A 27,590-nucleotide genomic window follows, 5' to 3' on the forward strand; every position below is an offset into this window, starting at 1 on the left:
GAGGAAGTCTCAGAAAGAATGCTAACCGAAAAAGAGGCAAGTCAACTATCAGATACTGAGTTCAAAGCAATTGTCATCAGGAAGCTCAATGAGCTCTCTGAGCTCAAAGAGAACTACCAGAAACTACAAGGAAACTACAATGAACTCATTGCAAACTATATCAACATGAAAAAGGAAATAGAAAATATCAACAAGAGCCAAGAGGAAATGAAGAATACAATTTCTGAATTGAAGAACACAGTAGAAGGAATTAAAAGCAGACTTGACGAAGCAGAGGATCGGATCAGCGAGCTGGAGGATAAAGTAGAAAAAAACACCCAGAAGGAGCAAGAAAAGGAAAAGAGGCTCAGAAAGAATGAAGAGGCAATAAGGGAAATGCAGGACAACATGAAACGTAACAATATCCGTATAATAGGAATACCAGAAGGAGAAGAAGAAGAGCAAGGGATAGAAAACCTGTTTGAAAAAGTAATGATGGAAAATTTCCCTAATCTGAGGAGAGAAAAAGTCACCCAAATCCAGGAATCACAGAGAGTCCCAAACAAGAGGAACCCAAAGAGACCCACTGCAAGACACATCATAATTAAAATGGCAAATTTCCAAGACAAAGAGAGGATCTTAAAGGCAGCAAGGGAGAAAAAGGAAGTAACATACAAGGGAGCCCCAATAAGGTTAGCAACTGACTTCTCAATGGAAACGCTCCAAGCCAGAAGAGAATGGCAAAAAATATTCCAAGTAATGAGAACCAGAGGCCTCCAACCAAGACTACTTTACCCAGCAAGGCTCTCAATCAAGATAGAAGACCAAATAAAGAGCTTCCCAGACAAAAGAAGTCTAAAAGAATACAGCTCCACCAAACCAGCTCTGCAAGAGATGCTAAAGGGACTGCTTTAAGGAAAGGAAGGAAAAGAGAAAGACAGAGGAACACAGGTAGGAAATAATGGCAATGAATAACTACCTATCGATAATAACCTTAAATGTAAATGGATTAAATGCTCCAATCAAAAGACATAGAACAGCTGAATGGATAAGAAAACATGACCCACACATATGCTGCCTACAAGAAACCCATCTCAGGACAAAAGACTTACACAGACTGAAAGTGAAGGGCTGGAAACAAATTTTCCAAGCAAACGGACAGGAAAAAAAAGCAGGGGTAGCAATACTCATATCAGACAAAATAGACTTCCAAAGAAGGGCCATAAAGAGAGACCCAGAAGGTCACTTCATAATACTCAAAGGAAGAATCCACCAAGAAGACATAAACATTATAAATATATATGCACCCAACATAGGAGCACCCAAATACATAAAGAAAATCTTGGAGGATTTCAAGAAAGATATTGACAGCAACACAATTATAGTAGGGGATTTTAACACCCCACTATCAAAAATGGACAGGTCTTCCAAACAAAAGATTAACAAAGATATTGTGTCACTTAACAATACCCTAGAGGAAATGGACTTAACTGATATATACAGAGCTTTTCATCCCAAAGAAGCAAAATACACATTCTTTTCAAGTGTCCATGGATCTTTTTCAAAGATAGACCACATGATAGGACACAAAGCAACCCTCAACAAATTCAAGAAAATTGAAATCATATCAAGCATCTTCTCTGACCACAAGGGTCTGAAACTAGAAACCAACCCCAAGGGTAAAAACCCAAAACACTCAAAATCATGGAGACTGAATAGCATGCTATTAAACAATGAATGGGTCAAGAACGAGATTAGGGAAGAAATCAAAAACTTCCTGGAAACAAATGAAAACGAACTCACAACAACCCAAAACCTATGGGACACAGCTAAGGCAGTCCTGAGAGGGAAGTTCATAGCAATACAGGCCTACCTTAAGAAGTTAGAAACAGTTCACACAAACAACCTAACCCTACGCCTACAAGAACTGGAGGAACAACAACAAAGACAGCCCAGAGCAAGCAGAAGGAAGGAAATAACCAAGATCAGAGCAGAACTAAATGACATAGAGACTAAAAGCACAATTGTAAGGATCAATGAATCCAGGAGCTGGTTCTTTGAAGAGATAAACAAAATCGACAAGCCTTTAAGTAGGCTTATCAAGAAGAAAAGAGAGAGGATCCAAATAAACAGAATTAGAAATGAAAGAGGAGAGATTACAACTGATACCACAGAAATACAAAGGATCGTAAGAAATTACTATGAAGACCTATATGCTAAGAAATTTGAAAACCTAGATGAAATGGACACATTTCTAGAAAAATATAATCTTCCAAAACTGACTGAAGAAGAAGCAGAAAACCTGAACAGACCAATATCAGCAAAGGAAATTGAAGCAGTCATCAAGAAACTCCCATCACACAAAAGCCCTGGACCAGATGGTTTCACAGGAGATTTCTACAAAGCATTTAAGGAAGAACTAACCCCTATCCTTCACAGACTATTCGAAAAAATCCAAACTGATGGAAGACTCCCAAACTCTTTTTATGAAGCCAACATCATCCTAATCCCAAAACCAGATAAAGACACAACGAAGAAAGAAAACTTCAGGCCAATATCGCTGATGAACATAGACGCTAAAATTCTCAACAAAATATTAGCAAACCGCATCCAGCAATATATTAAAAAGATCATCCACCATGACCAAGTGGGATTCATCCCAGGGATGCAAGGATGGTACAATATTCGCAAATCAATAAACATAATACATCACATCAACAACAGCAAAGATAAAAATCACATGATCATATCAATAGATGCGGAAAAAGCATTCGATAAGATACAGCACCCATTTCTGATAAAAACACTCAGCCAAGTGGGAATAAAGGGAGCAGTCCTCAACATAATTAAGGCCATATATGAGAGACCTACAGCCAGCATCACATTCAATGGACAAAAACTTAGAGCTTTCCCACTAAGATCAGGAACAAGACAAGGATGCCCTCTCTCACCACTCCTATTCAACATAGTATTGGAAGTCCTAGCCACAGCAATCAGACAAGAAAAAGCAATAAAAGGCATCCAAATTGGAAAGGAGGAAATGAAACTGTCACTGTTTGCAGACGACATGATAGTGTACATGGAAAACCCTATAGACTCCACTCAAAAACTACTCGACCTAATAAATGAATTTGGCAAAATAGCTGGATACAGAGTCAATACCCAGAAATCAAAGGCATTCCTGTACACCAACAACGAAACTGCAGAAACACAAATCAGGAAAAAAATCCCATTCGATATAGCAACAAGAAAAATAAAGTACCTAGGAATAAACCTAACCAAGGAGGTAAAAGACCTGTACTCAGAAAACTACACAACACTGAAGAAAGAAATTAAGGAAGATACAAACAAATGGAAGCATGTACCATGTTCATGGATTGGAAGAATTAACATCATCAAAATGGCCATACTACCCAAAGCAATTTATAGATTCAATGCAATCCCTATTAGAGTACCCATGACATATTTCACAGATATAGAACAAACATTGCAGAAATTCATATGGAACCATAAACGACCTCGAATAGCAGCAGCAATTTTGAGAAAGAAGGACAAAGCAGGAGGTATCACAATACCTGATATCAAACTGTATTACAAGGCAACGGTAATCAAAACAGCCTGGTACTGGCATAAAAACAGGCTCATAGACCAATGGAACAGAATAGAGAGCCCAGAAATAAACTCAAATCTATACGATCAATTAATATTTGACAAAGGAGGCAGGAGCATAAAATGGAGCAAAAACAGTCTCTTCAACAGATGGTGTTGGGAGATCTGGACAGCTACGTGCAAAAAAATGAAACTCGATCACCAACTTACGCCATACACGAAAATAAACTCAAGATGGATAAAAGACTTAAATATAAGCCGTAACACCATAAAAGTCCTTGAGGAAAACATTGGCAGGAAAATCTCAGACATTCCACGCAGCAACATCCTCACAGACACATCCCCTAAAGCAAGGGACATAAAGGAAAGAATAAACAAATGGGACCTCATCAAAATAAAAAGCTTCTGCATGGCTAAAGAAAACAGCACCAAATTACAAAGAGAACCAACAATATGGGAAAGCATATTTGCCAATGATACCTCAGACAAGGGCCTGATCTCCAAAATATATAAAGAACTCACACGACTCCACTCCAGGAAGACAAACAACCCAATTAAAAAATGGGCAAAGGACTTGAACAGACACTTCTCCAAGGAAGACATACAGAAGGCCCAGAGACATATGAAAAGATGCTCAGCATCACTAGCCATCAGAGAGATGCAAATTAAAACCACAATGAGGTATCATCTCACACCAGTCAGAATGGCCAACATAAACAAATCCACAAACAAATGTTGGAGAGGATGCGGAGAAAAGGGAACCCTAGTGCACTGTTGGTGGGAATGCAGACTGGTGAGGCCACTGTGGAAAACAATATGGAATTTCCTCAGAAAACTAAAAATGGAACTGCCCTTTGACCCAGTAATTCCACTGCTGGGATTATACCCTAAGAACACTGAAACACCAATCCAAAAGAATCTGTGCACCCCAATGTTCATAGCAGCACAATTTACAATAGCCAAATACTGGAAGCAACCGAAGTGCCCATCAGCAAACGAGTGGATCCAAAAACTATGGTATATTTACACAATGGAATTCTACGCAGCAGAGAGAAAGAAGGAGCTTATACCCTTTGCAACAGCATGGATGAAACTGGAGAGCATTATGCTAAGTGAAATAAGCCAGGAAGTGAGGGACAAATACCATATGATCTCACCTTTAACTGGAACATAAGCAATAGAAGGAAAAAGCAAACAAAATATAACCAGAGACATTGAAGTTAAGAACAATGTAACAATAGCAAGGGCGGGGGTGGGGGGTGGGGGGCGGGGACAGTGGGTAGAGGGGATTACAGGAACTACTATAAAGGACACATGAACAAATCCAAGGGGGAGGGTGGAGAGGGGGGAGGGAAGTGGGTTCACCTGGGGTGGGGTGAAGGGATGGGGGAAAAGGCATACAACTGTAATTAAATAACAATAAATAAATTAAAAAAAAAAAAAAAAAAAAAAAAAAAAACACAAAAATACTGAAGTAGATTCAATCACATTGCTCTGACTAGAAAGAATTTTAATACCATTAGTAAAGTTAAATATTATTTTTAAAACGGCATTCTTTTAATTCTCCATTTCTATGTTTATAATAAACATAAGTCACAGTAGTATATATATGGGTAATTTAAAATTGAATAACTATGTATCAGGGATGCATTATCAAAAATGATTAGAAGGTAGGATAAAAAAAGCTTGGAGATCAATACTTTCAAAGTATCATTCTGTTATGAAAGTTTGTCACAATTTAACAGTTTTCTGATCTGGGTATGTCTTATAATCAATATCTATATTTATGTAATAATATTTTTCTGATAATGTAATTAAATGGTGTTTCTGAAAATTGCTAGTGCTTTACAGAATTTAAAGAAATACAGCTTCTGTATAATCCACTGATACCGTCTCTGCTCATATCTCCAAACCTCCTTTTGTATGGCTGCATCTATGTCAGCAACCCAATCATTACTTCATGTTACCCCTGTCAGCCAACCAAATAATTTAACACATCTTTGAATATATAATATAGCAGTTTAGGTGAAGAGAACAGTCACCCAGGGCTCAAACTGTAAGCCTAGTACCCACTAGGCTTTAGGGCCTTAGACAACCTTGCTGAGCCTCCACGTCCCCATTTGTACAGGGGAAATAAGAGGACTTTTGCAGGGCTGGGTTAAGAACTAAATAATGTATGTAAACGTGTTTGACACTGTGCCTTGCATATAAGCAATTAACTTTAGGTGTTCAGTATTATTAAAATAAATAAATCATAAAAAAGAAAGTTAGAAAAGTACACAAAATGGTCTGTATCATGATAATAACGACAGCAATATCTAACACTCGTACACTACCTATTTCCCAGGCAAGGTGTTAACTCCTTTACATATAAAGCATATATTTTTACATTGTCTTGATCTGAAGAAATAGTAAATCTTTGTTAACTATACATAATACTGATACGTCTATCATTTAAAAGCAATCATGATAGAGTTAATTCAAAGAAAACAATACAAACATGTCTAATGATCACCTATCACTTGTTAGGAAAATGAACATGTAACAAATATTAACCGAAATATCAGATATGCATATTTACTTCAGCTTTTTTTTTTTCAAGGATGTGTGCTCACAATTGTAGTATGTACATGGACATACTCTGACTCCAATTTCTGGTGGTAAGTTATTCTTGGTTCAATGGTGAAGTTAAATAAAATATATCCTGGCGCTCTGTGAAAGGCAGCCCTAGGTTTAAAACAACTGCTCCTACTAAAACTTGATTCATTGGTTAGATGGCAGCTTCCTAGTTAACCTTCCGGCCCACCACCCAGTATGTCTCCACTGCAATCTGTTACACACTACAATCTAATGATCTTCCTCATAATCACCTTTCACATACGGCTTCTCAAGAAATGACAGTGGGGTCATCTAAGCTCAGTGTGGAGGGGACCTCAGAGGACATCTAAACAAAGTTCCCATAAAAGCTGTAACGGGAGGGGAGAGTAATAGCACATTGAAAATTTAGGCCTGGAGTCAAATAGAACTAGGTTTCATTATCAATACCTAATTATAATTCTCTTATTTATTGATTAATTTTAGAGGGAGAGAGAAAGAAAGAGAGAGAAACATCGATTTGTTGTTCCATTTGTTTAGGCATTCTTTGGTTGATTCTTCTATGTGCCCTGAGTAGGGATCAAACCTGCAACCTTGGCATATTGGGATGACACTCTGACCAAATGAGCTAATTATATGTCTCTGAGCAACTTCTTAAGCAATCTGAGCCTCAGCTTTTTCCTCTGTTAAAAGAAGTTAGCATGATGTCTGACAAGTACTCAATAAATACTTACTGCTGTTATTGACAAATTTTTTTCTGCCTAATGAACATCCAACTTACTTCTGCCAGCAGGATCTTATAAGGCAACTCATGTCACTGCTAGAGAATGCCAATTGTCAAAAAAACCCTTCCTCATATTAAGTTCAATCAAATTCACTATAGTTTTCACCTATCACTCTGTTGTGCCCTCTGGGGTTACAAAGACTGACCTTAGTAGTATTTCTACCAGACAGCCTTTCAAATATTTGAAGATAAGGTCAAGTACAAGCCACACTTCACTCTCAAGTTCTTTTTTTCCCCAGGTAAATATACATAAATTCCTTACTATTTGTCATACAACTTGATTTCTAGATGATTCTCTATCCAGGTTCCTTTAGAAGCCTTTTACTGAGCCTCTTAAAAAATAGCATCCAAAACTAAATATATTTTATTTATTTATTTCTTAATCCTCACCTGAAGGTATGTCTATTGATTTTAGAGAAAGAGGCAGGAGAGGGGAAAGAGAGGGTTGGGGGAAGAGAGAAAAAGAGAGAGAGAGGGAGGGAGATCAATGTGAGAGAAACATTGATAAATTGCTTCTTGTACTTGCCCAATCAGGGATTGTACCTGCAACCTTTTGGTTAAAAAATGTTATAATATTTTAAATGTAATTTGATCAGGGCAGATCACGGAAACTAAAACAACTCTGGACTAGATGGTAAACTTTTCTGAACATAATGGTAACATCACATTGCTGGTTCAAAGTTAATGTGTAACCGAGTAAAAACATTTGGTTTTAGGTTTTCCCCACAGGAATTCAGAGTCCAAGATTCCCATATCCTGTACTTTATATATATTTTAAGCCCACAATTTCAAATGAATCCCTTATGAATCACTTTTATCATCATTTTCTTTCTGTTTCTTCTTTTTAGTTTTTAAAGAGCTTTCTAAATCCAAATTCTGGAGCCCATACCATCAGTAAACACTACAATACATATCAATGTTGAATCTGTCCCAAACAATAACTATGTCTTCATGCAAACCACTGATTAAAGTACTGAGGACAGGACAAAGGGAACAAAATGCAGGATAAAAAAAAAGGGGACCTGACCCCCAAAAGGCAATAAACCAATACTTAGGATAAGGTTTTTCAATCAACTATTAACTGTCTGTCTTAATCACCAGCCAACAGTTCTCCATCTTGTTTGCTAATTTAAATACTTCCTTGTCTACACTATAGCCACTAGCCACATGATGCTATTTATGTTCTCAGTAATTGCAATTAAGCAAAATTTAAAATTCAATTCCTCAGTTATATTAGCCACCATTCAAGAGATCAACAGCCACATGTGGCTAGTGGCTACCATGTTGGAGTGCAAACAATATTTCAATCATTGCAAGAAGACAGCGCTGCACTACCAGATATTTTGTTTCCACTCTAAAATGCTCTGCTGAGATCTAGATATGTTTATAAAGTATAACTTACCTGTCTAGTTTATCATTCTATCAAGTTAGATTTTTATAAAACCCTTAATTGTATATTATAGTTCATTCTTAGTGTCGTACATTCCACAAGGTTTGGCAAATACATGACTATCACATGTATCCATTATTATAGCATCATACAGAATAGATTCATTGCCCTAAAAATGCCCTTTGTGCCACCAATTCATCCCTTTCTCTTTCTCTCCAGCCCCCAGCAACCACTGATCAATTTTTTTACTGTTTCATAGTTTCGTCTTTTCTAGAATGTCAAGTAGTTGGACTTGTACAGTAATGATGCCTTTTCAGTTTGGCGGCTTCTACTTAGCAATATTCATTTACGTTTCCTACAAGGGGCTTGATGGCTCATCTCCTTTTATCATTGCATAGTATTCCATGATATGGATATACCACAATTTGTTTATCCAATTCCACACAGACAGGTATCTGGATTGCTTCCAAGTTTGGGCAACTATGTCTTCATTTTTTAAAATTTCATTTAATTCTGCTCTTTACCTATATTATCCTATCAATAAAAAAATTGGAACAAGTCCTAATAGACACGCTGAAAGAATACTAAGTTGTACACTTCTCATTTCTCCTTATTTTTTATCTTTTCCAACCTTTCTACAAAAACACATATTCCTTAAAAAGAAAAAATTTATTTTTAAATAATACAGAACAGATTCTGATTTACCAATTTTTTCACATTTTGTCTAAGTGCATAAAGCATCACTAACTTAAAAGTACAAGGACCAATGATCAAACAATTAAGTTTTGTTTCCTCTATCAAATCTTATTTCACAGGAAAAGCCTCATTTTACCAAACACAATATAACCACATGGAAATTACTCTGACATATAGCATTTTCTAAAACACCTTATCAATAAAAAATTATTTTACATTTAATATTAATTTTTATTTCATAATAGCAATAAAATACATGTTTTAACTATTTAGTCACTTGAGTTAATAAGCAAATTCCTCAGCCTAATATCTAACTGAAACTAGTCGAGAGGGATAGAGATGCAGTAAGTGCAGGGTGTCCCTTAGAAGGTATCCATCTTCTGAGTAGAAGAGATGGCATTTTGATCTAAGCAAATTAGGAAAAGCAGCGGCAACTTACCCACAGAAATTTAAAATTTGCCTAAGTATCTAAACAGCAAGATGTATAAATTAGAGCAAGTGGCTAAGGTATTATTTCTCAAGTAAGATCAGTTCTTTGTACACCAAACAAAAATAAACATTTTGTAAAGAAAGCAATCCTCATAACTCATTACACATTTAATATTTGTATGAGAATTATTTATTACATTTCATGGTAGACCGACAATATGCAAGCAATAATGTTTAGCTTCTTTCCTTATTAGCAAAGACAATAAAAATCACAGCATTTATCAGAGGACCTTTCTATTTGGGGATTTGAAAGGCACTAAACTCTACCTACACAGAAATTCTTACACAGAAATTCAATCCCCAAGAATATTATATCACACATCATTTTTCTGGGTATCATTTGATGTATAAAGTACATAAGGTACTAAGTTATGAGAACCAATACTCATATAAAACTGGAGACAGGATTAAAAGTGCCAAAATAAAGCAATTTATAAGTCTTTAACAATAATATAAGCAACAATGAGTTCCTGGTTTGGGTTTTTGGTGGGGTTTTTTTTTCCAGAATCATCAAAATATTTATAAAGGCTGTAGTTAAGTTCTTATTAAAACAACATAATGGAAAATGATGAATTTTCTATTACCTTGAGCGAACTGAAGATTTTACTTTTCACCCTGAGCAGAAAGAACAGCTGAACAAGTGCACATCGGTCACTGTTGTGACAGTGTGATCGGCACGTACAACCTATGTACTGAATTTAGTTATTCTACTATTTTCAAGTTTTAGAGCATTTATATTTAGCTAAACCCTTAAAGTTTGTCACAATAAAAATATTATTGTCATTTCTCTTAAAATACACAAATATATTTCACTTTTAAACATCTTAAAATTTTCTTGAAAAACCCCTTTCCTTTTATGCTTAAGATAGGAAGGAGGATGCTTTCCTACACAATAAATGTTAGTGATTAAGATGAAGAAAAGATGGCTCAAACTTCGTGCTTTAATCCACTTCCTCTAGTAAAATAGAAAAAGAGAGAAACCTAACAGACACTTCAAACTTACAAACAAGACAAGTGTGTCCCTGGAACAGAAATTAAGCAAAACAGGTAAAGCACCTAGTAGGATGAAAGGGATGAGCTGGGCTCTAGTTCTTGACAGCCAGGCCAGGAGTCTGGCTCCCAGGGGGCACCGTGGACGTAAACTGCTCCATACAACTTGGAGCTATAGTGAGACTCAGCTGGAAGCCAGAGTATGGGCATGGGGGCTTCAGCGTTCATAAGAAGCGGCTGAAAAGAACTAGCACCAAAATGGTAACTTGGGGCTATAGCTGCCTGGGAATCTAGGACAGAGAGAAGAGGAAATCATGGTAAAACTGCTCTAAAGAGTCTCTTTATTATCAAAGTACAGGGCAAGACCACTGTAATCAAAATGGTCTGGTACTGGCATAAGAACAGACACAAAAATCAACGGGACAGATTAGAGGGCCCAGAAATAAACCCATGTCTTTACGGTCAATTAATATTCAACAAAGGGGGCAGGAGCATAAAATGGAGTAAAAATAGCCTCTTCAATAGATGGTGTTGGGAAATCTGGACGGCTACATGCCAAAAAATGAAACTCGACCACTAACTTACACCATACACAAAAATAAACTCAAAAAGGATAAAAGACTTAAATATAACTTGTGACACCATAGAAGTCCTAGAGGAGAACATAGGCAGGAAATTTCAGATATTCCATGCGGCACTATTCTTACCGATAGCAAGGGATATAAAAGGAAGAATAAACAAATGGGACTATATCAAATTAAAAAGCTTCAGCACAGCTAAAGAAAACATCAGCAAAATGAAAAGGGAGCCAATCGTATGGGAAAATACATATATATATACCTGTTACCTCTACGTGTGTATGTGTGTATATATACACACACACACACAATGATACTTCAGAAAAAGGTTTGATCTCCAAAATACATAAAGAATTCACAGGAGTCCACACTAGGAAGACAAGCAATCCAACAGAAGAATGGGTAAAGAACCTGAGCAGACTTCTCCAAGGAGGACATACAGAGGGACCAGAGACACATGAAAGGATGCTCAGCATCACTAGCCATCAGAGAGATGCAAATTAAAAACACAATGAGATACCACTCCACACCAGTCAGAATGCCCATCATAAACAAATCAACAAACATCACATGCTGGCGAGGTTGTGGACGAAAGGGAACCCTAGTATACTTTTTGTGGGAATGTACACTGGGGCAGTCACTATGGAAAACAGTCTGAATTTCCTCAAAAAACTATAAATGGCACTGCTTTTTGACCTGGCAATTCCACTGCTGGGATCATACCTTAAGAATCCTGAAACACCTATTCAAAAGAACCTATGCACCCCAATGTCCACAGTGGCGTTATTTACAATAGCCAAGTGCTGGAAACAGCCTTAAGTTCCCATCAGGAAATGAGTGGAACAAAAACTGGTACATTTGCACAACAGAATTCTACGCAGCAGAAAGAACAAAGGAGCTCCTACTTTTCATGACAGCATGCATGGAACTGGAGAGTATTATGCTATGTGAAATAAGCCAGACAGTGAAAGACAAATACCATGTGATCTCACCTGTAAGTGGAACCTAATCAACAAAACAAACAAGCCAGCAAAATAGAACCAGAGACATTGAAATAAAGAACTAACTTACAGTGACCAGAAGGGGAGGAGGAGGTATAATGAAGGAAAGAAGGGGAAAAGTTGAGTCAATGAACATGTATGTACAAAGGACCCATGGACAAAGACAATGGTGGGGGTCGGAGAGGGGGTGGATTGAATGTGAGAGGTGGGAGTGAGTAGGATAGGGGAGAGTAATGGGGCAAAAATGGGGACAACTGTAACTGAATAATAAAAAGAACAATAAAAAATAAACTGTCTTAAATAATCATAAAGCTGTTAGTAATTAAGATGATTATGCTTACTATTAATAAACACTTATAAAGTTGAAGAAGTATCCACTTGTGTTTTAAGCAAGTATTACCTAGAAAAATGCCTTATACATAAAGGATATTTAACAAATCTTTGTGAAAAAAGCAAGTAAGTAACAAAGAGGTAATTAACGATCAATATAGGATTGCTCTCTATCAGCATTAATCACCGGATCAATACACCTCCTTTGGAATTTCTCATTGTGATTTATTTTATGTTTTAGGCTCAAAATATCCTTGAGGGCACTTTACAAGGTGGGGCAAAAGTAGGTTTACAATTGTTTGTACAGAAAGTAGTAATTAATAAATAATAATACAAGAACAAACTGTGTATAGCGTACTCACAACTGTAAACCTTCTTTTGCTCCATCTTGTATATTTTCAGAATATTTCAAATGTTATCAAGACTATCGTTGATAGCCTAAGAGCACAAGAATTTGTAAACAGAATAAAATTATTAAAGAATAACCCCATTTCCATTGAGAAGGAATACAGTCTCATAACTGGATGTACAATGACTAGAAGGCCATTAGGCTTATCCCAACCTCTTATGTTATCTAAAGATTGTTATACTTCCAGATGTCTTATTTTAAAACTAATACATGCTATATGAATAAAAGCTAAAACATGTGGGGAAAAGCAAAGACATGAGCTACAAAACCAAAAGCTGGTTCTCTGAGTACAAAACACACACTCCGCTAACAAAATGGAAAGTCTTAGAAAAAACGGCAGATATAAAGAGGAGCAACACAACTAAAAGCTCGTGTAATTTTTTTTTAATACAGGACATTAAAAACAACTTTGTAGCAAAAAAGCTTGAGCATTCAGATGAAATGGCTAACTTCACAGAAAAATATAATTGGCAAATTTGATTTAAGAAAAAACAGAAACTCTGACTAAACCAGCAACTACTGGAAAATTTGAATTAGTGATCAAAGTGTGCCCCCCAAGCAGGCCATACTTTCAAAGCACACCGCTATCCAACTTCCAGGAAAGACATAATCACTTTCTTACAAAGGCTTTTTTGAAAATGGCAAAAGAAAATAAAAATGTTCCAGAAGTTTATTATATGAAGTTGAAATAACCTTAAATATTAAGACAGGAAGATTTACAAATTCTCCATTCAGACTGGATTCGAAGCACAGTGGAAAGACAGAAAAACCATGATGCACCAGTACCTATCCAAGAAAGCCCCAAGGACAAGAGGAGACATTCTGATTCTCATAAAGTACACGTAAACTGAATACAATATATGTGTTTATTTCCTTTTTTAATTATAGGAGGTATACATGTAGTACCTCTACTATCAGTAACAAACAGCATATACATTATAGTAAGCCTCTGATTATTCTATTTGATTTAAGGAATGTCTGTGAGATAATGAGCCATTTTAGATTTGCACATGAAAATAAAATGATGTACGTATTGAAAAGTAAGAATAATAAAGTATGATCAAAGAAAACATTTAAAACTGAATAACTGAAAAAAGCAGAGTATGTTATATATAACACTGTAAATTACTCTTAGTTTGGTCTGTGGCATAAAAAGTTATTAAATATTCATACATTCCAAAATAAAGTCTTTAGCAATATAAAAAATGACCATGAAAGTTAGGACATCCCTTACTTAGCATTTATTTTTCTCCCAAGAAAAATGTGCTAAGCAAATGCTTTTGCATCACTGAGAAATTAGATAAATTATATTTCCATAATAATTAATGCTCATTATTTACGGTTACTTAACAAAGCTAAAATCAAGGTCACTTACAACTTATTTAAAAGTACTTGGAATGTGAATGCTATTTATTTTCCATATACTGTAATTAATTAGGTGTGAGGTGAGGTTACAGCTAGGTACTACTACATACTTAAAATTCTTCTTTACAGTTTTATATATATGACAAACTGATAGCTTCATTGATTCTTAGAAAGAAAATATTTCTCTGAGGTTGATTTTAACTGTCTTAGGGAAAACAAATTTACAGCTTTCATTGTGTGTATGTATGTGTATGTGCACATGTGTATGTGAAGCTGAACAAAATTAATATATCAAATTTTAAATATTTAAATGAATGCTTATAGCAATTTCTAAATCTAATAGTCAGACTAACTTAGGTTTACAAAATAATCATTAAAACATTATCCAAAATATTTTATCTCAAATACAATTAAAACACAGAAATGTACCCCTTATTTTACGAATAAAATGTATTTTATTTTTTTGCCCATCGATATATTACAGATACCTTTCAATCTGTGTAACCCGTGTGTCCCTCCAAATTAATCATTAACACTCATTATAGCAAACACAATTTTACTGCCCGTTCCTCTTTTAAATGTACGTATGCAAGTTCCGAGAGGAGATTTAAGAAAGCAAGATAGTGGGCATGGGTTGGTTAAACATTTTTAGATTACCTCTTTGTCTCCCAAAACCTAGGAATACCTGACACGTGAAACAGAATACATTAATGAATGAGTGCCTAACAGAGAAGAATAAAACAAAAAGTAGAAAATTTGGCAAAATGTCTTACTCCTCAAGCAACCATTCCAATTAAGAGCAAAATATTTTGGAATCTGTTATTGCCACAAATTGGAAACAAGTAATTTTAAATCCTCATTTTGAGTTAACATATTAATATCTTAAATAAGTTATTAAAATCCAACTCTCTACCAATTCCAACAAAAGTGATCATTCAACAAATGAGACTAAATCTCCAATAAAAGATCTCATTACTCATCCAGAGTACTCATTACACTTAAAGAACTCTGAATATTAAAAAGTTTTGCAGAGCTCAGAGCTGCCATGTACCTTCTCTTGGAGGTCCTGGTGATAATCCTCAGGCCATCCATCGTCCGCATACGTTCTTCCACTATCACGCCCATCCTCCTATCCCACCATAGCTTTCTCTGGGAAAGGATAACCCATTGCAGCTTTTTCAAGTGTTCATCATAAGACATTATTTCCACTTCCTTCACCAATCTGATCGCTCTCTCTCCTCTACAGACCTCCAGTAGGATTCTCTCTCCCATGAAGTGTGGTGATCAGGTACAGCCTGAGGAGCTGAACGATCATCACCCATGTGTAAGACTACTTCTTTGGTAATAAAATTTTATTATTTGCTAACTATGTAACACTACTTACGATAGTCAATACATACGGGATACTTACCATCTGTTAGGCACTATTCTAAGTGCTTCAAAAGCTTTATATAATATATCATACATTCACAGCCAACTATATGGTAAGCCAATGACTTTTCCATGTTAACAAGTAAGAAAACTGCAGCTTAGAGAACTGGCTCAGAGAAGATCAAACAGTTTATAAGAAGCAGAGCTAGGATGCATGCATGTGTCTAATCTCAAAGCTCATGATTTTAACCACTTGAATTTGCAGTTCCCATGGCTGCTAAATACAGCTGCTAAACCCAATCTGTCCATCTGGAATTAATAGTCCTCCTGGTTACAAGTATATGAACTTACATTCATCTACTTTTTTCATGTCATACTCAGCCCATCATTTTAACAATTAGAGCAATAAAAGGTGGTAAAAGCAACATAACACTGAGATAAATAAAAAATATGGCTAGTGCTTTCCCCAACATAGTTTGAAAACTTAAGAGTCCTGTTACAGCAGGTGTAGTACTTCAGTTATCTTTTCCTAAATGTTACATTCAGCTAAAAGTAGAGCAAATAATTCCTGAGTTTTCCTCATAAAAAATTTCATCCCTTATAAAAGTAAAAGCAGGAGTGAATAATCTAAAATGACAGACGATGTGGAAGTAACAGTAACCTTGGGAGAAAATGACTATCATTTTAGATTATGCAATATGGACATATTCAGATATGTATCCACAAATTAAATACAGAGAGAAGATACATCTGATCCAAGTAACATACTACACCAAACCAGTGAGATTAAAAAGGAAAAAAAAGGTTTTGTTTTTTTCTAATGGGAGGGTCAGTCGCGTCCTGTAGATTGCCTTTCTAAGCATAGCACCTAAGGAAGATTAAATGAAAAGATGGAGATTTGCCTACTTCAGCACTTAATACAACTGCCCCTCCAATTAATCTCATTATAAATCTTTTAGAAATAAAAAAAGTAACTGAACTTCATCAAATGAAAAACTGGCAATTCTCACAAAACAGTTAGTGGCCTAAAAAAATATTTAATTTCAGTAATAATAAAAATTTAATTAAAACTGAGTTACCATTTTCTGTCTACTAAACAGGCAAGCATTTTAAAGTATGACAGGATTGGAAAAGATGTAAGTGCAGGGACATTCCTACACTACAGGCAGAAATATACGCTAGTAGATTCTTTCGGGAGAGTATTTTGTTAGTACTTTGGATGCAAACTTTTCACTGATAGAAAAATATTCAAAGGAAAAAATATGTATGAGCAAATATTTAGCATAAGAGTATTACTGCAATGCTATTATAGTAGGGAAATGCTAGGTATAATAAATCTTCAATAAAAGTATTAATTTAATAAACTAGGATATGGTGATAAATGTAATACTCTTTACTTATTAACATTTATTATACAATATTATCAGAAAAGCATGTATAGAAGTGACAAAAAAGATTAAAAATTATATACATTGCATGACCCATTTTTTAAGTATTAGTATTTTAAAATATATATACTTCAAAATACTTACAATGGTTATGGCTGGATAACAGTAACATTACAGGTGACTTAGATCCTTCATATAGTGTATAAGGGTGCTGTAAATATTCTACAATGATATATTTTCCAAAATTAGAAAAATAAACTTGTATGAATAAAATAGATGGTATTAAAATATGAAATGGCATAAAAAATAGAAAACATGATTGGATTCTAATGAAACACTATAGCTAACACGATAGCTATAAACTGAAAAAAAATAGAGAAACACAAGAAAAAATGCATCAAAAATGCAATAAAACAAATATATTGACAAGTATAAGTTTTTAAAAACCTGTCATAGTAGGGTCTATAAGTTAAATCAATAAAAAAATCTAGGCATACAAAACTGGGAGAAATAACAAAAAGAGTCCTTTTATCAATGTTTGAAGGAAAGAAAAAAAATCGGAATATGTTCTTTCCTTGGGAAAAATGAGAGAAGCAGTCCATTCTCACTTTGCTTGTATCTTCTCCTACACAGAATATTAGCTTACAACAGGAAAAAGTATACCATAAATATTGAAATGCTATAGTATTTTGTGGTGTATAATGCACACTTTTTTGCCCCAATTTTTAAAAAGATTTTATTTATTTATTTTTCGAGAGAGGGAGGGTGGGATAAAGAAAGGGAAAGAAACATCAGTGTTTGGTTACCTCTTGTCACCCCCTACTGGGGTCTTGGCCCACAACCCAAGAATGTGCCTTAGACTGGGAATAGAACAGGAGACCTTTGTTTCACAGGCCGGCACTCAATCCACTGAGCCACACCAGCCAGGGGTTGCCCAAATTTTTGAGGGAAAAATAAGGACACACATTATACACTGGTGGTACTAATTCTGTATCTCTATCAATGTTTTTAATTCTTTTATTTATGCTCCTGCATTAAAAGTGTAACTCTAGAAAGCAATAATGATATCTGTATGCAAAATAATACCCTGGAATATAATAATTGGTTTTGTTTCTAAATATAAATAAATAAATAATTGAATTTAAAAAATTAAAATGAAAGATACTTTTCCTGAAAGTTTGGGCCAAAAACATGGGTGCGCATTATACATGGGAGTGCATTACACACGGCAAAATACAATGCCTTTGGTGAGGGAAAATGTAGTGAGGAACAACCTGTCTTCAAGTAAGTCTCGCTATTCAAACCCAGATGCATCATATTCCAAGGTTCAGGAACTGCACCTCCCAGATTTGACCTCAGAATCACTACTATCTATGATAATAATGAAGAAAAACAAGTGCTAAACAAAAGTGAAATCTCCCAATTAAAAAAAAAAAAAGAAAAAGGACAGTATAACAGCAAAAAACAAGACCCACCAAGTGTCATGAGAAAATACAGTTGACCCTTGAACAACGTAGGTTTCATCTTCATGAAAACCATACGCACATTTTTTCAATAAATACTGTAAACATGTTTTCTCTTATGATTTTCTTAACATTTTCTTTTCTCTAGTTTATTATAAGAATCCAGTATATACTGGACATAACATACAAAATACAGGGCGGGGCAAAAGTAGGTTTACAGTTGTTCATATGGAAAATAATACATTAATAAATAATAATACAAGAATGAAGACCTTGTTTCGCGACTGTACATGACTGTACACCTCATGACTTATGACTGTACATCTACTTTTGCCCCATCCTGTATGTGATAATCAACTGTTTATGTAATTGGTAAGGCTTCCAGTCACCAGTAGGATGTTAGTAGTCAATCTTGGGGGGAGTCAAAAGCTATACATGGATTTTAGACTTTATGCGGGGTCAGCAGGGTTGTAAACCCCTACGTTATTCAAGAGTCAACTATAGTCTTAAGTATTTTTCCTATGAAATTGTTAAGTTAGTTGTTCTTAGGTTGGCAAAGCAACGGAAAGTTTGACATCTCTGAAGACAGGATGATGAAAAGCATTATACATATCAGTACTGCTAGATCTATGGAGCACTGAACTATCCAAATACAAAGACTACGAAAGAAAAAATATAACTGCCATCCTATGTCATAGGACAGCTTTTGAATTAAGAAACTCTTCATAAAAATTAGTAGATCTTAAATAGGGTCATCATTTGGATAGAATGCTAGATATACAAATACTACATTGGGTGGGAAAATTCTGTAATATTAATAAACAATCTCTAAGTCTTTTTTAAAAAAAGATTTTATTTATTTATTTTTTAGAGAGGGGAAGGGAGGGAGAAAAAGAGCGAGAGAAACATCAACATGCGGTTGCTTCTCATGCACCCCAACTGGGGACCTGGCCTGCAACCCAGGCATGTGCCCTGACTGGCAATCGAACCAGTAACCCTTTGGCTCACAGGCTGGTACTCAATCCACTAAGCTATACCAGCCAGGGCCATTCTCTAAGTCTTAATGTGTAATTTTACAAAACTGAAGATCTCTATTCAGACTTGGGGACTGGGAAAGGGTTCTTGCGATTATTTGGGGAAAAGACTAGAGAAAAAGCAGCACATATTTCATCCTCAGAGCTGAAGAGACACTTTTAATTCAACCTGGTTGACACTGGTCACTTCCTTATTTTTCAGCAGTACTAAGACTTCCAAAAGAATGTGTAACACTTAATAGGAGAACCTTCTCATACAGCATTAATGTTAATCATTCCTCACAATATTTTAAATACCCTATTCTAGGTACCAAAAACATCATTATACTCTTCTTATCAAACTTCAGTATACACACTGAAAATCAGTTGTTTTTAAATTGTAGCTTGTACTTCCAAGATCCTTTCAAGAGGCCATGAGGTCAAAATTATTTTCATGATATAAAATATTAGTTGCCTCTTTCACTTTCATCCTCCTATGAGTATAAAGTGAGTGTAATCCTCCATGGGTTATAAAGCAGATTTAGTATTATTTTAAGTAATTTAGTAAACAATTGTTAAAGCATTTAATATATTAAAATTTTTTTTAATTTATAAAATGATAAACATTAATAGAATATATAGACAACATAAAGAAAAGCTCTTTAAGATCCTCAATTTTTAAGAGTGTAAATGAGTTTTGAAAACAAAACATCTGAGAACCACTGTATTAAATCATACTAATTATTCTACATCAAACTTTCAAAAGATTGTGGAATCATTTATATAGCAAATAAGTATCAAAAATATAGTTTTCCCTCAGATGTCAACCAAATCAAATAATTCCTGCTTCTTAGGACCAGGCACATATCTAGAACAGGGTTAGGTTCAGAAACAAACTTGCATGGTGCAAGTAACACCATCTGCACAGGGTTAAGAGATAAGGCTACTAGCAAACATCAAATCACAAATGCTATGAAGAATAAGCCCCATCCGCACAAAAGCAAACAATGATGTCAATGCAATTCAAAATTCACTTTTTCTAAAAACTGATTGATTACACAATGAATCCATCAATATTTATATCAGCATTAATAACTCTGCAAATAGCATTTAATATTAAAATAATGCCAAGGGATATACAGTATACTTAACACATCTCCAGTATTCTCATATTTTTCATTAATACCTTTTCTATTTTACCGAAGACTGTTAAAATCAGCCAAACTTTAAAAAAAAAAAAAACCCAGCTGTATCATCAGTCAATATGTCATTTAAACTAAATTCAGAACTGGTTCATATGTTGAGCAAAAATACCTACAGTGTAGACATAGGTTTTTGTATATGTCTTTTAAAGGTACATGTAAAAATATGTTCTTAAGGCACCACTAAAATTCTGAAGCAACAGCACACAGCATGGTTATTTAAATACTCCTATTCCATACAGTCAACTAGAAGCTCTAAAAGAAATGGAAATAGCTCTGGTTGGTGTGGTTCAGTGGACTGAGTGCCGGTCTGTGAATCAAAAGGTTGCTGGTTTGATTCCCAGTCAGGGCACATGCCTGGGTTGTGGGCCAGGTCCCCAGTAGGGGGTGTGGAAGAGGCAACCACACATTGATGCTTCTCTCTCTCTCTCTTTCTCTTTCCTTTCCCCTTTCTTTAAAAATAAATAAATAAAATACTTTAAAAAATGGAAATAATCTGTGCTATCATATAAACTGAATACCCTTTTAATTAAACTTTTTCCATCTTAAGTGAGGAATATAAAAGTACATAGATAACACATAAGTAAGGTATAGCACAACCTAAAATGAGAATAACAGTGGGCAAGTGGGACAGTTCTGAAACAACATTACAGAAAATTTACTACAATATAATCATGCAGAAAGGAATATAATATAAAAGTATGATTAATCTATGCTGTAGATCAAAAAAGAATATCATAATGAGTATTTATTTTCATCAGATAGAAAAACCAAAACACTGAGGAATGAACCATATAAAACTCTACTGCTTAAGTCACTGGTGGAATGTGAAATACTCACATATTAAACTGTGCATTAAAATCTGGTTGAAACAATCCCTGAAGCAGACCACACAGCGTACAGCTATGAGTTTTAGAATGGCTGATATGTAACACACCTTAACAAAGTGCACAAGGTCTTACATTATTTGGCCCTTACCTGTCTGCCCGCCCTGTCTTTCACTACTCCTGGTTTGCATCCTGTACCCTCACTGTACAGACTGTGACTCTGTAAACATACCATGTTCTTTCTCACACCTAAAATATGCTCCCTACCTTTCTGGTCCACTTTAAAAATTAAATCCAATCATATTTTAAGACTTGGCTCTAGCTTAACCTCCTCTATGAATACTTTCCCTACCATACTAGTTCTTCTACAGAATCTATGAATGGCTATTTAATGTTCCATCTTCTTTGTATATACTATCGTAATACATACAGTATTTGAGTGGACTTGAAATGTCTCCTCCTACTGAACAATTAATTTCCTGAAAGCAAGGTAGCTATCTTATTCATCCTTTTACAACCAACGGCTAGCACTGGACCTAATAAATAGTAAGCATTCGAACAAATACATGATGAATAGATGGATGCATGAATTCCGTTGGGCCTTGTGATAAGGTAGATTATGAAGAGAAAGTCATATAAAACAGTCCAATTATTTCTAGATGTGTTTTTCAAAGTTTTTTCTTTCAAACACAGAAATTAATCAAAAATATTTTTCTAAATCAATAAATCACTTAATATACAGATAGAATTTCTAATATTTTGAAGTTTGTTATAGTTTCATCAAAGAATTCTTAGAAATTTAAATGCTATTCAAATGTTAACCTTTACTACTAGGGTAACCATATAGTTCATCATGCAAGCCTGTATACTTTCAGGAGGAGTACTACTAATTACTACAGTTTAACCACAGATTCAACTACGATTGTCTCAGTAACCAGGACATTTGAACCCCCTAATGACTACCCTCTGACTCATCCGCTATTCATTATACTCACAGTGCTCCATTACACTCTTACCAGTGAAAAGATAAACATGCCTACCATGTAAAACCATTTGGCTACATATTTGGCTACATACTGAAGCACAATATCAAAGAAGTACTTTTTTTTTTGGTTACCACCCATGTTTAAAAAGCCTATTTCATTAACAAAGTTCCCATTAGTGAAAAACTTCATTAACTTCAACTATACCTCATTCTGAAGTTCATCACCACTTTTAACAGAAGCAAGCATATCATATAAAGTACAGCAAAGATCTTCTACTCTTGTTGCTTCAGCCATTTCATTTAAAGTTGCATTTAAGTACTTCTCAACTTCACACCACAAAAAGGAGTCATTTGTTTTCTCCACAGGTTTGACCTCCGGAGTGGAATGCTCCCGAAAATGTTCGTTCAGAAACTTCTTGTAATCTAGGCTTATAGTTTTCTGGGGTTCGCCATTTATTGGCAGTTCGTCAAAGTAGTCCAAATCATGCATGTCAAATGAAAACGCTAAATTGTTACCAAATAAAACTCTGTCACCAGGTTCCTCTTTTGTCATCTGGACAAGAGCAGTAAGACTGTCTTGGTGAAAACGAGAAGTAATTCTATTGGTAGCATCACAAGCTGCAGTGGCAGATGACGATGGGAAGGGACCAAACATCTGTTTGATAGCCTTTGTCTCCTTGTGACCCACAGAGTCCTTCAAGTGAAATGTCTTGAAGAGAAATGCAGCCGCACTTTCAGTTGCTTCTTTTCCATGATCTGGTCCAACTATCCAAAGACAAAAGAAACAATATTAGCTCAAGTGAATTGTCATTCAATGTGCCATTTTCAAAAAAACTACTAATAATATTCTTCTGACTAAATCCAACAGTAAAAACACGCTGATAATTAATTTAAGAGCAGAAACACTCTTTTAAGTACATCCCCAATTTCCCAAAGAACTGTATTAGGTAAATAGATTATTATCAGTAATCATTCCATATCCAAGTAGAGAAACTACCTAATAGTAACCCCTTACCTCTTTTTAAAAACAATTTAAAGCATGAGCTAAAACTTATTTAAAGCCAAATTTTAAAAAGTGATTTGATGAGACAGTTAAATAAACCAAAATAGCTGCAAAAAGAAAAAAAAAAAAAAAAAAAGGAATCATAGACTTCTAGAGCTGGAAGGAAACCTCCGAGATCTGTAACTTTCTTTACATTTGTACTATAAATCTGGGATGGCAAGAAATACATTTATACAGTTTCTATTCAAAAGCATTTAATACATAAAGAATGTACATGAATAGAATAAACAGCCACATTGAAAAACACAAAAAAGAATCTTGTTTAAAAGAGGCCAGAAGTAAATTTCTTACCAAAGTAAGAGGAAGTAAAGGAGCACCCCCTAATTTCTTTAAGGCATTAATTTCTCTTACTCAATATCTTATTTCCTTAAATAAAAGAAAAAATTATATTTGTTTCATAGAATTCAAAGAATATTTTTAGATTAAAAAATAAAAAATAAGAATTTCAATCTCTGGAAGGCTCCAAAAGTCAATGTGATTCATCTAAAGTAGTACTGCTGAAGTTAGCACTAATAATGTAATACACTAGTAGTACCTTCCTGAAACCGTAACTGCAACCGCACCGTATTTCTACCGGATTACAAATCCTGAGCAGCTTACTATAGCTCAGTAATTCAACCCAAACTCCTCTACTTTGATTTCAAGTAATGCCAAAGGCTGAACTCCCCCACCCTGTCCTCTTTTTTCCCAGCCTTATTGGCTATTATACATTTCCTGGTCCAGACAACAAGAATTTCTTAACATCTAGAAACCAGGTCCTGTCCCATTCTATGCCTATATCCATGCCTAAATTTAACCTTCTTCAAGGACTCTGATTGTTCAAATCCTACCCATTTTCAGAATCAAGCTCAATTACCTCTTTCAAGGTAAGTGCAATATTGTGTACACAGTTATATCCCCTTACTATACCTATCCCCCAATAGGTGCATCAACAGAGATTTTCTGAGTTAAACTGAATCCAGGCCTCCATGACGCCAGACAAGTGTATGTACACCACACCACACTGCCTCGATAACTTCTTACTGTGCATGATGTTTACACAAATGTGTAGAAAACCAACAATTTGTATGAGTGGAGATAGACAATTTCACAATGTATATGTCTAGTATTTACAATTTCTTCCAGTATGAAGTCTATTTTTATGTTTTTAAAGAATTTACAAAATACCATCTGACATTATTCTTTTAGCATTTGGGAAAATACATGACCAAAACCATCTATAAATTAAACAGTGCTTTTAAATTAATTGAATAGCATTAATGTACATTTTACTAAGTCTACATATGATGCTTACAGAACTAAGCTTTTTGATTAATTTAGGGACTGTGATAATTCTACAGGGCTGGGACTACTAAAGTCTGAGCAAAAATGGAATTCACATTTACAAACTCATTCTGTCTCTAAGATTGTAATATGCATTCTTTTGTAAGGACATTATCATTTTGCATCTTGGAATTCTTCTTAAACAATTCAGCAAGAACTTTCACATTAAATTATCTCAATTCTTCTTAACAAAATTACCTTCATCTTATAGATGTTAAAATGGAAACTCAGAGTTAAATAATTTCGGAGAGATCAAACAGCCACCTAGTTATTAAACAAGTTCAAAGCAGACCAATTCTTAAATAAAAGTTCTCTGCACTACACCACACTGACTCAGTTATACATGTAAGTTCCTATAAAGTAGATTTATCTCTAATTCTTATTTACTAAATAATGAAATTAAAAATCAACTTATAAAACAGAGCAATAAATGGAAGAATAGTCTAACCTTTTTATCAGAAGTGGAATTAACTTAAACAACCATTTTTAGGTCACTAGTAAAACTATGTTACAGCCATATACAGGGTGGGACAAAAGTAGGTTTACAGCTATTCATATGGCAAGAAATTAAATAATTAATAAATAATAATACAAGAATAAACTGTGTTTCAGGTACTCACAACTGTATAAACATACTTTTGCCTGACCCTGTATATTGTGTTCGTTAAATGTAATGCAATGGATCCATGTATCCATATATATGGATATCCATATATATCCATATATATAGGCCATAAAATAACCTACGCAATATAGTAAGTGGGAGAAAAAGTTAGTTATGAATCAGTACAAAAATAGACAAGTACAAAATAGACAAGGGGAGGTTAAGAATAATATAGGAAATGGAGAAGCCAAGGACTTATATGTACGACACATGGACATGAACTAAGCGGGGGAAGTCTGGAGGGAGAGGGAAGTGCAGGGTGGAGGGGGATAAAGGGAAGGAAAAACATGAGGCAACTGTAACAGCATAGTCAATAAAATATACTAAAAGAAAAAAAGTACTACAAATTGGTAGGTACAGGGTAGACAGGGGGATGATAAGAACAGTATAGGAAATGGAGTACCCAAAGGAGTTGTATGTATGACCCAAGGACATTAACTAAGGTGGGGGGGATTGCAGCAGGGAATGGGAGGTGCTGGGTGGAGGGGGGCAAAGGGGGAAATGGGGACAACTATAATAGCATAATCACTAAAATATATTTAAATATTTTTTTCATGTTTCACAAATTTTATTTATTGATTCAACAGCAAAAGATTACATTTTGACAATGAGACAATGTTGGGGGGGGTAATAAGTCCCTAAACTGTAACTTCTTAAAGAATTAATTCATGTGATTTATGTTAACCAAAATATATACAATTGGCTTAATCCTTACCACTGAAAAATATCTCCAGTATGGAATGATGTTCAGGGTAGATTTTGACAAAATCTTGCCTTACTAAGGAAATGTTGCAAGAAAGTGTCTTCCTTTGATCACCAGCTACTATACTCTAAATTTAACTGGATAAGGTTAAATTTTAAATAAAATTAATGTCCTCTCTTGAGGTTTTAGAAAATGTTATTCAAAGAATGTTGAGAAATACAACTCAGAAATGTCTCACTGTAAACTATTTTTAGTGAACACACGGATTTTTATGGATTTCACTAATCATAAGATGCAAAGTGTCAGGTTTACATAGCCTTTTAGAGCCATATCTCAGCACTTTGTAGCTGAAAATATTTGAAGACAATGATTCTGAGAATGACATAATTTTTAGAAAATACTAAAAATGTTTAAAATTTGTCCTGACTGGTGCAGCTCAGGGGATTGAGTGTTGGCCTGAGAACCAAAGGGTCACTGGTTCAATTCCCAGTCAGGGCACATGCCTGGGATGCAGGCCAGGTCCTCAGTAGGGGATATTCAAAAGGCCACACACATTGATGTTTCACTCCCTCTCTTTCTCCCCCTCCTTCCCCTCTCTAAAAATAAAACAAAATCTTTTTAAAAAGTTTAACAAATAAATAAAATTAATGTTTATTTACTATATCTTGTGCTAATTTTGCTTGTATAATTAGAAGATAACTTAGTATTTCCTTAGAGCACTGGTTGTCAAATAGAATGTGCATCAGAATCACTGGAAGTCTTGTTTAAAACCCAGATTGTGGCGCTTCCGCTCCAGAGTTTCAGATTCACTACGCCTGGGACGGGGCCTGAGAATCTGCATTTCTAGCAAACTCCCAGGAGATGCTGATGCAGCTAATATGAAGACGACGGTACTTTGATGAAAACCACTGACTTAAAACAATTTTTTTAAAGATTTTATTTATTTATTTTTAGAGAAAGGGGAAAGGAGGGAGAAAGAGAGGGAGAGAAACATCAATGTGCACATGCCCCCAACCTACTGGAGATCAGCCCAGGCATATGCCCCCACTGGGAATTGAACCCGTGACTCTGGTTCACAGACTGGAGCTCAATCCACTGAGCCACACCAGCTTGAGCTGGCTTAGAACAATTTAAAAAACAGTATTTACTAATCCAAATTAAAAAAAGAAAATACATCTACATCGTGTTTTGTATCTACATATCTTTCTATACCCCATAAAACTGTAATCTTAGTTGCATAATGGTTTCGCATAATATCCTGCATAAATGTTAATACCCTTGCTTAATTACTAACTCTAATTCTGCACAACCTACTCCTTATCCTTGAGTTGGACTGCTACGAATAAACAAATATTCCTCAAAATGTTTCTCAA

The 27,590-nt window shown here is 35.0% G+C and overlaps 1 protein-coding gene across 5 annotated transcripts in view; it reads right to left on the bottom strand.

Annotated features, from left to right (window-relative positions):
- The window catches only part of ASCC3 (activating signal cointegrator 1 complex subunit 3), a 327,691-nt gene that overhangs the window by 255,110 nt on the left and 44,991 nt on the right, over window positions 1-27,590 (bottom strand). For all 5 annotated transcript variants that reach the window (XM_024551762.3, XM_045188637.3, XM_053914249.2 and 2 more), the window contains exon 4: window positions 22,670-23,229. In XM_024551762.3, the coding sequence (XP_024407530.2) occupies window positions 22,670-23,229 (560 nt within the window). The remainder of the gene's footprint in view (window positions 1-22,669; window positions 23,230-27,590) is intronic.

This window comes from Desmodus rotundus, chromosome 11 (assembly GCF_022682495.2).
Source record: "Desmodus rotundus isolate HL8 chromosome 11, HLdesRot8A.1, whole genome shotgun sequence".
Classification (NCBI taxonomy): Eukaryota; Metazoa; Chordata; class Mammalia; order Chiroptera; family Phyllostomidae; genus Desmodus; species Desmodus rotundus.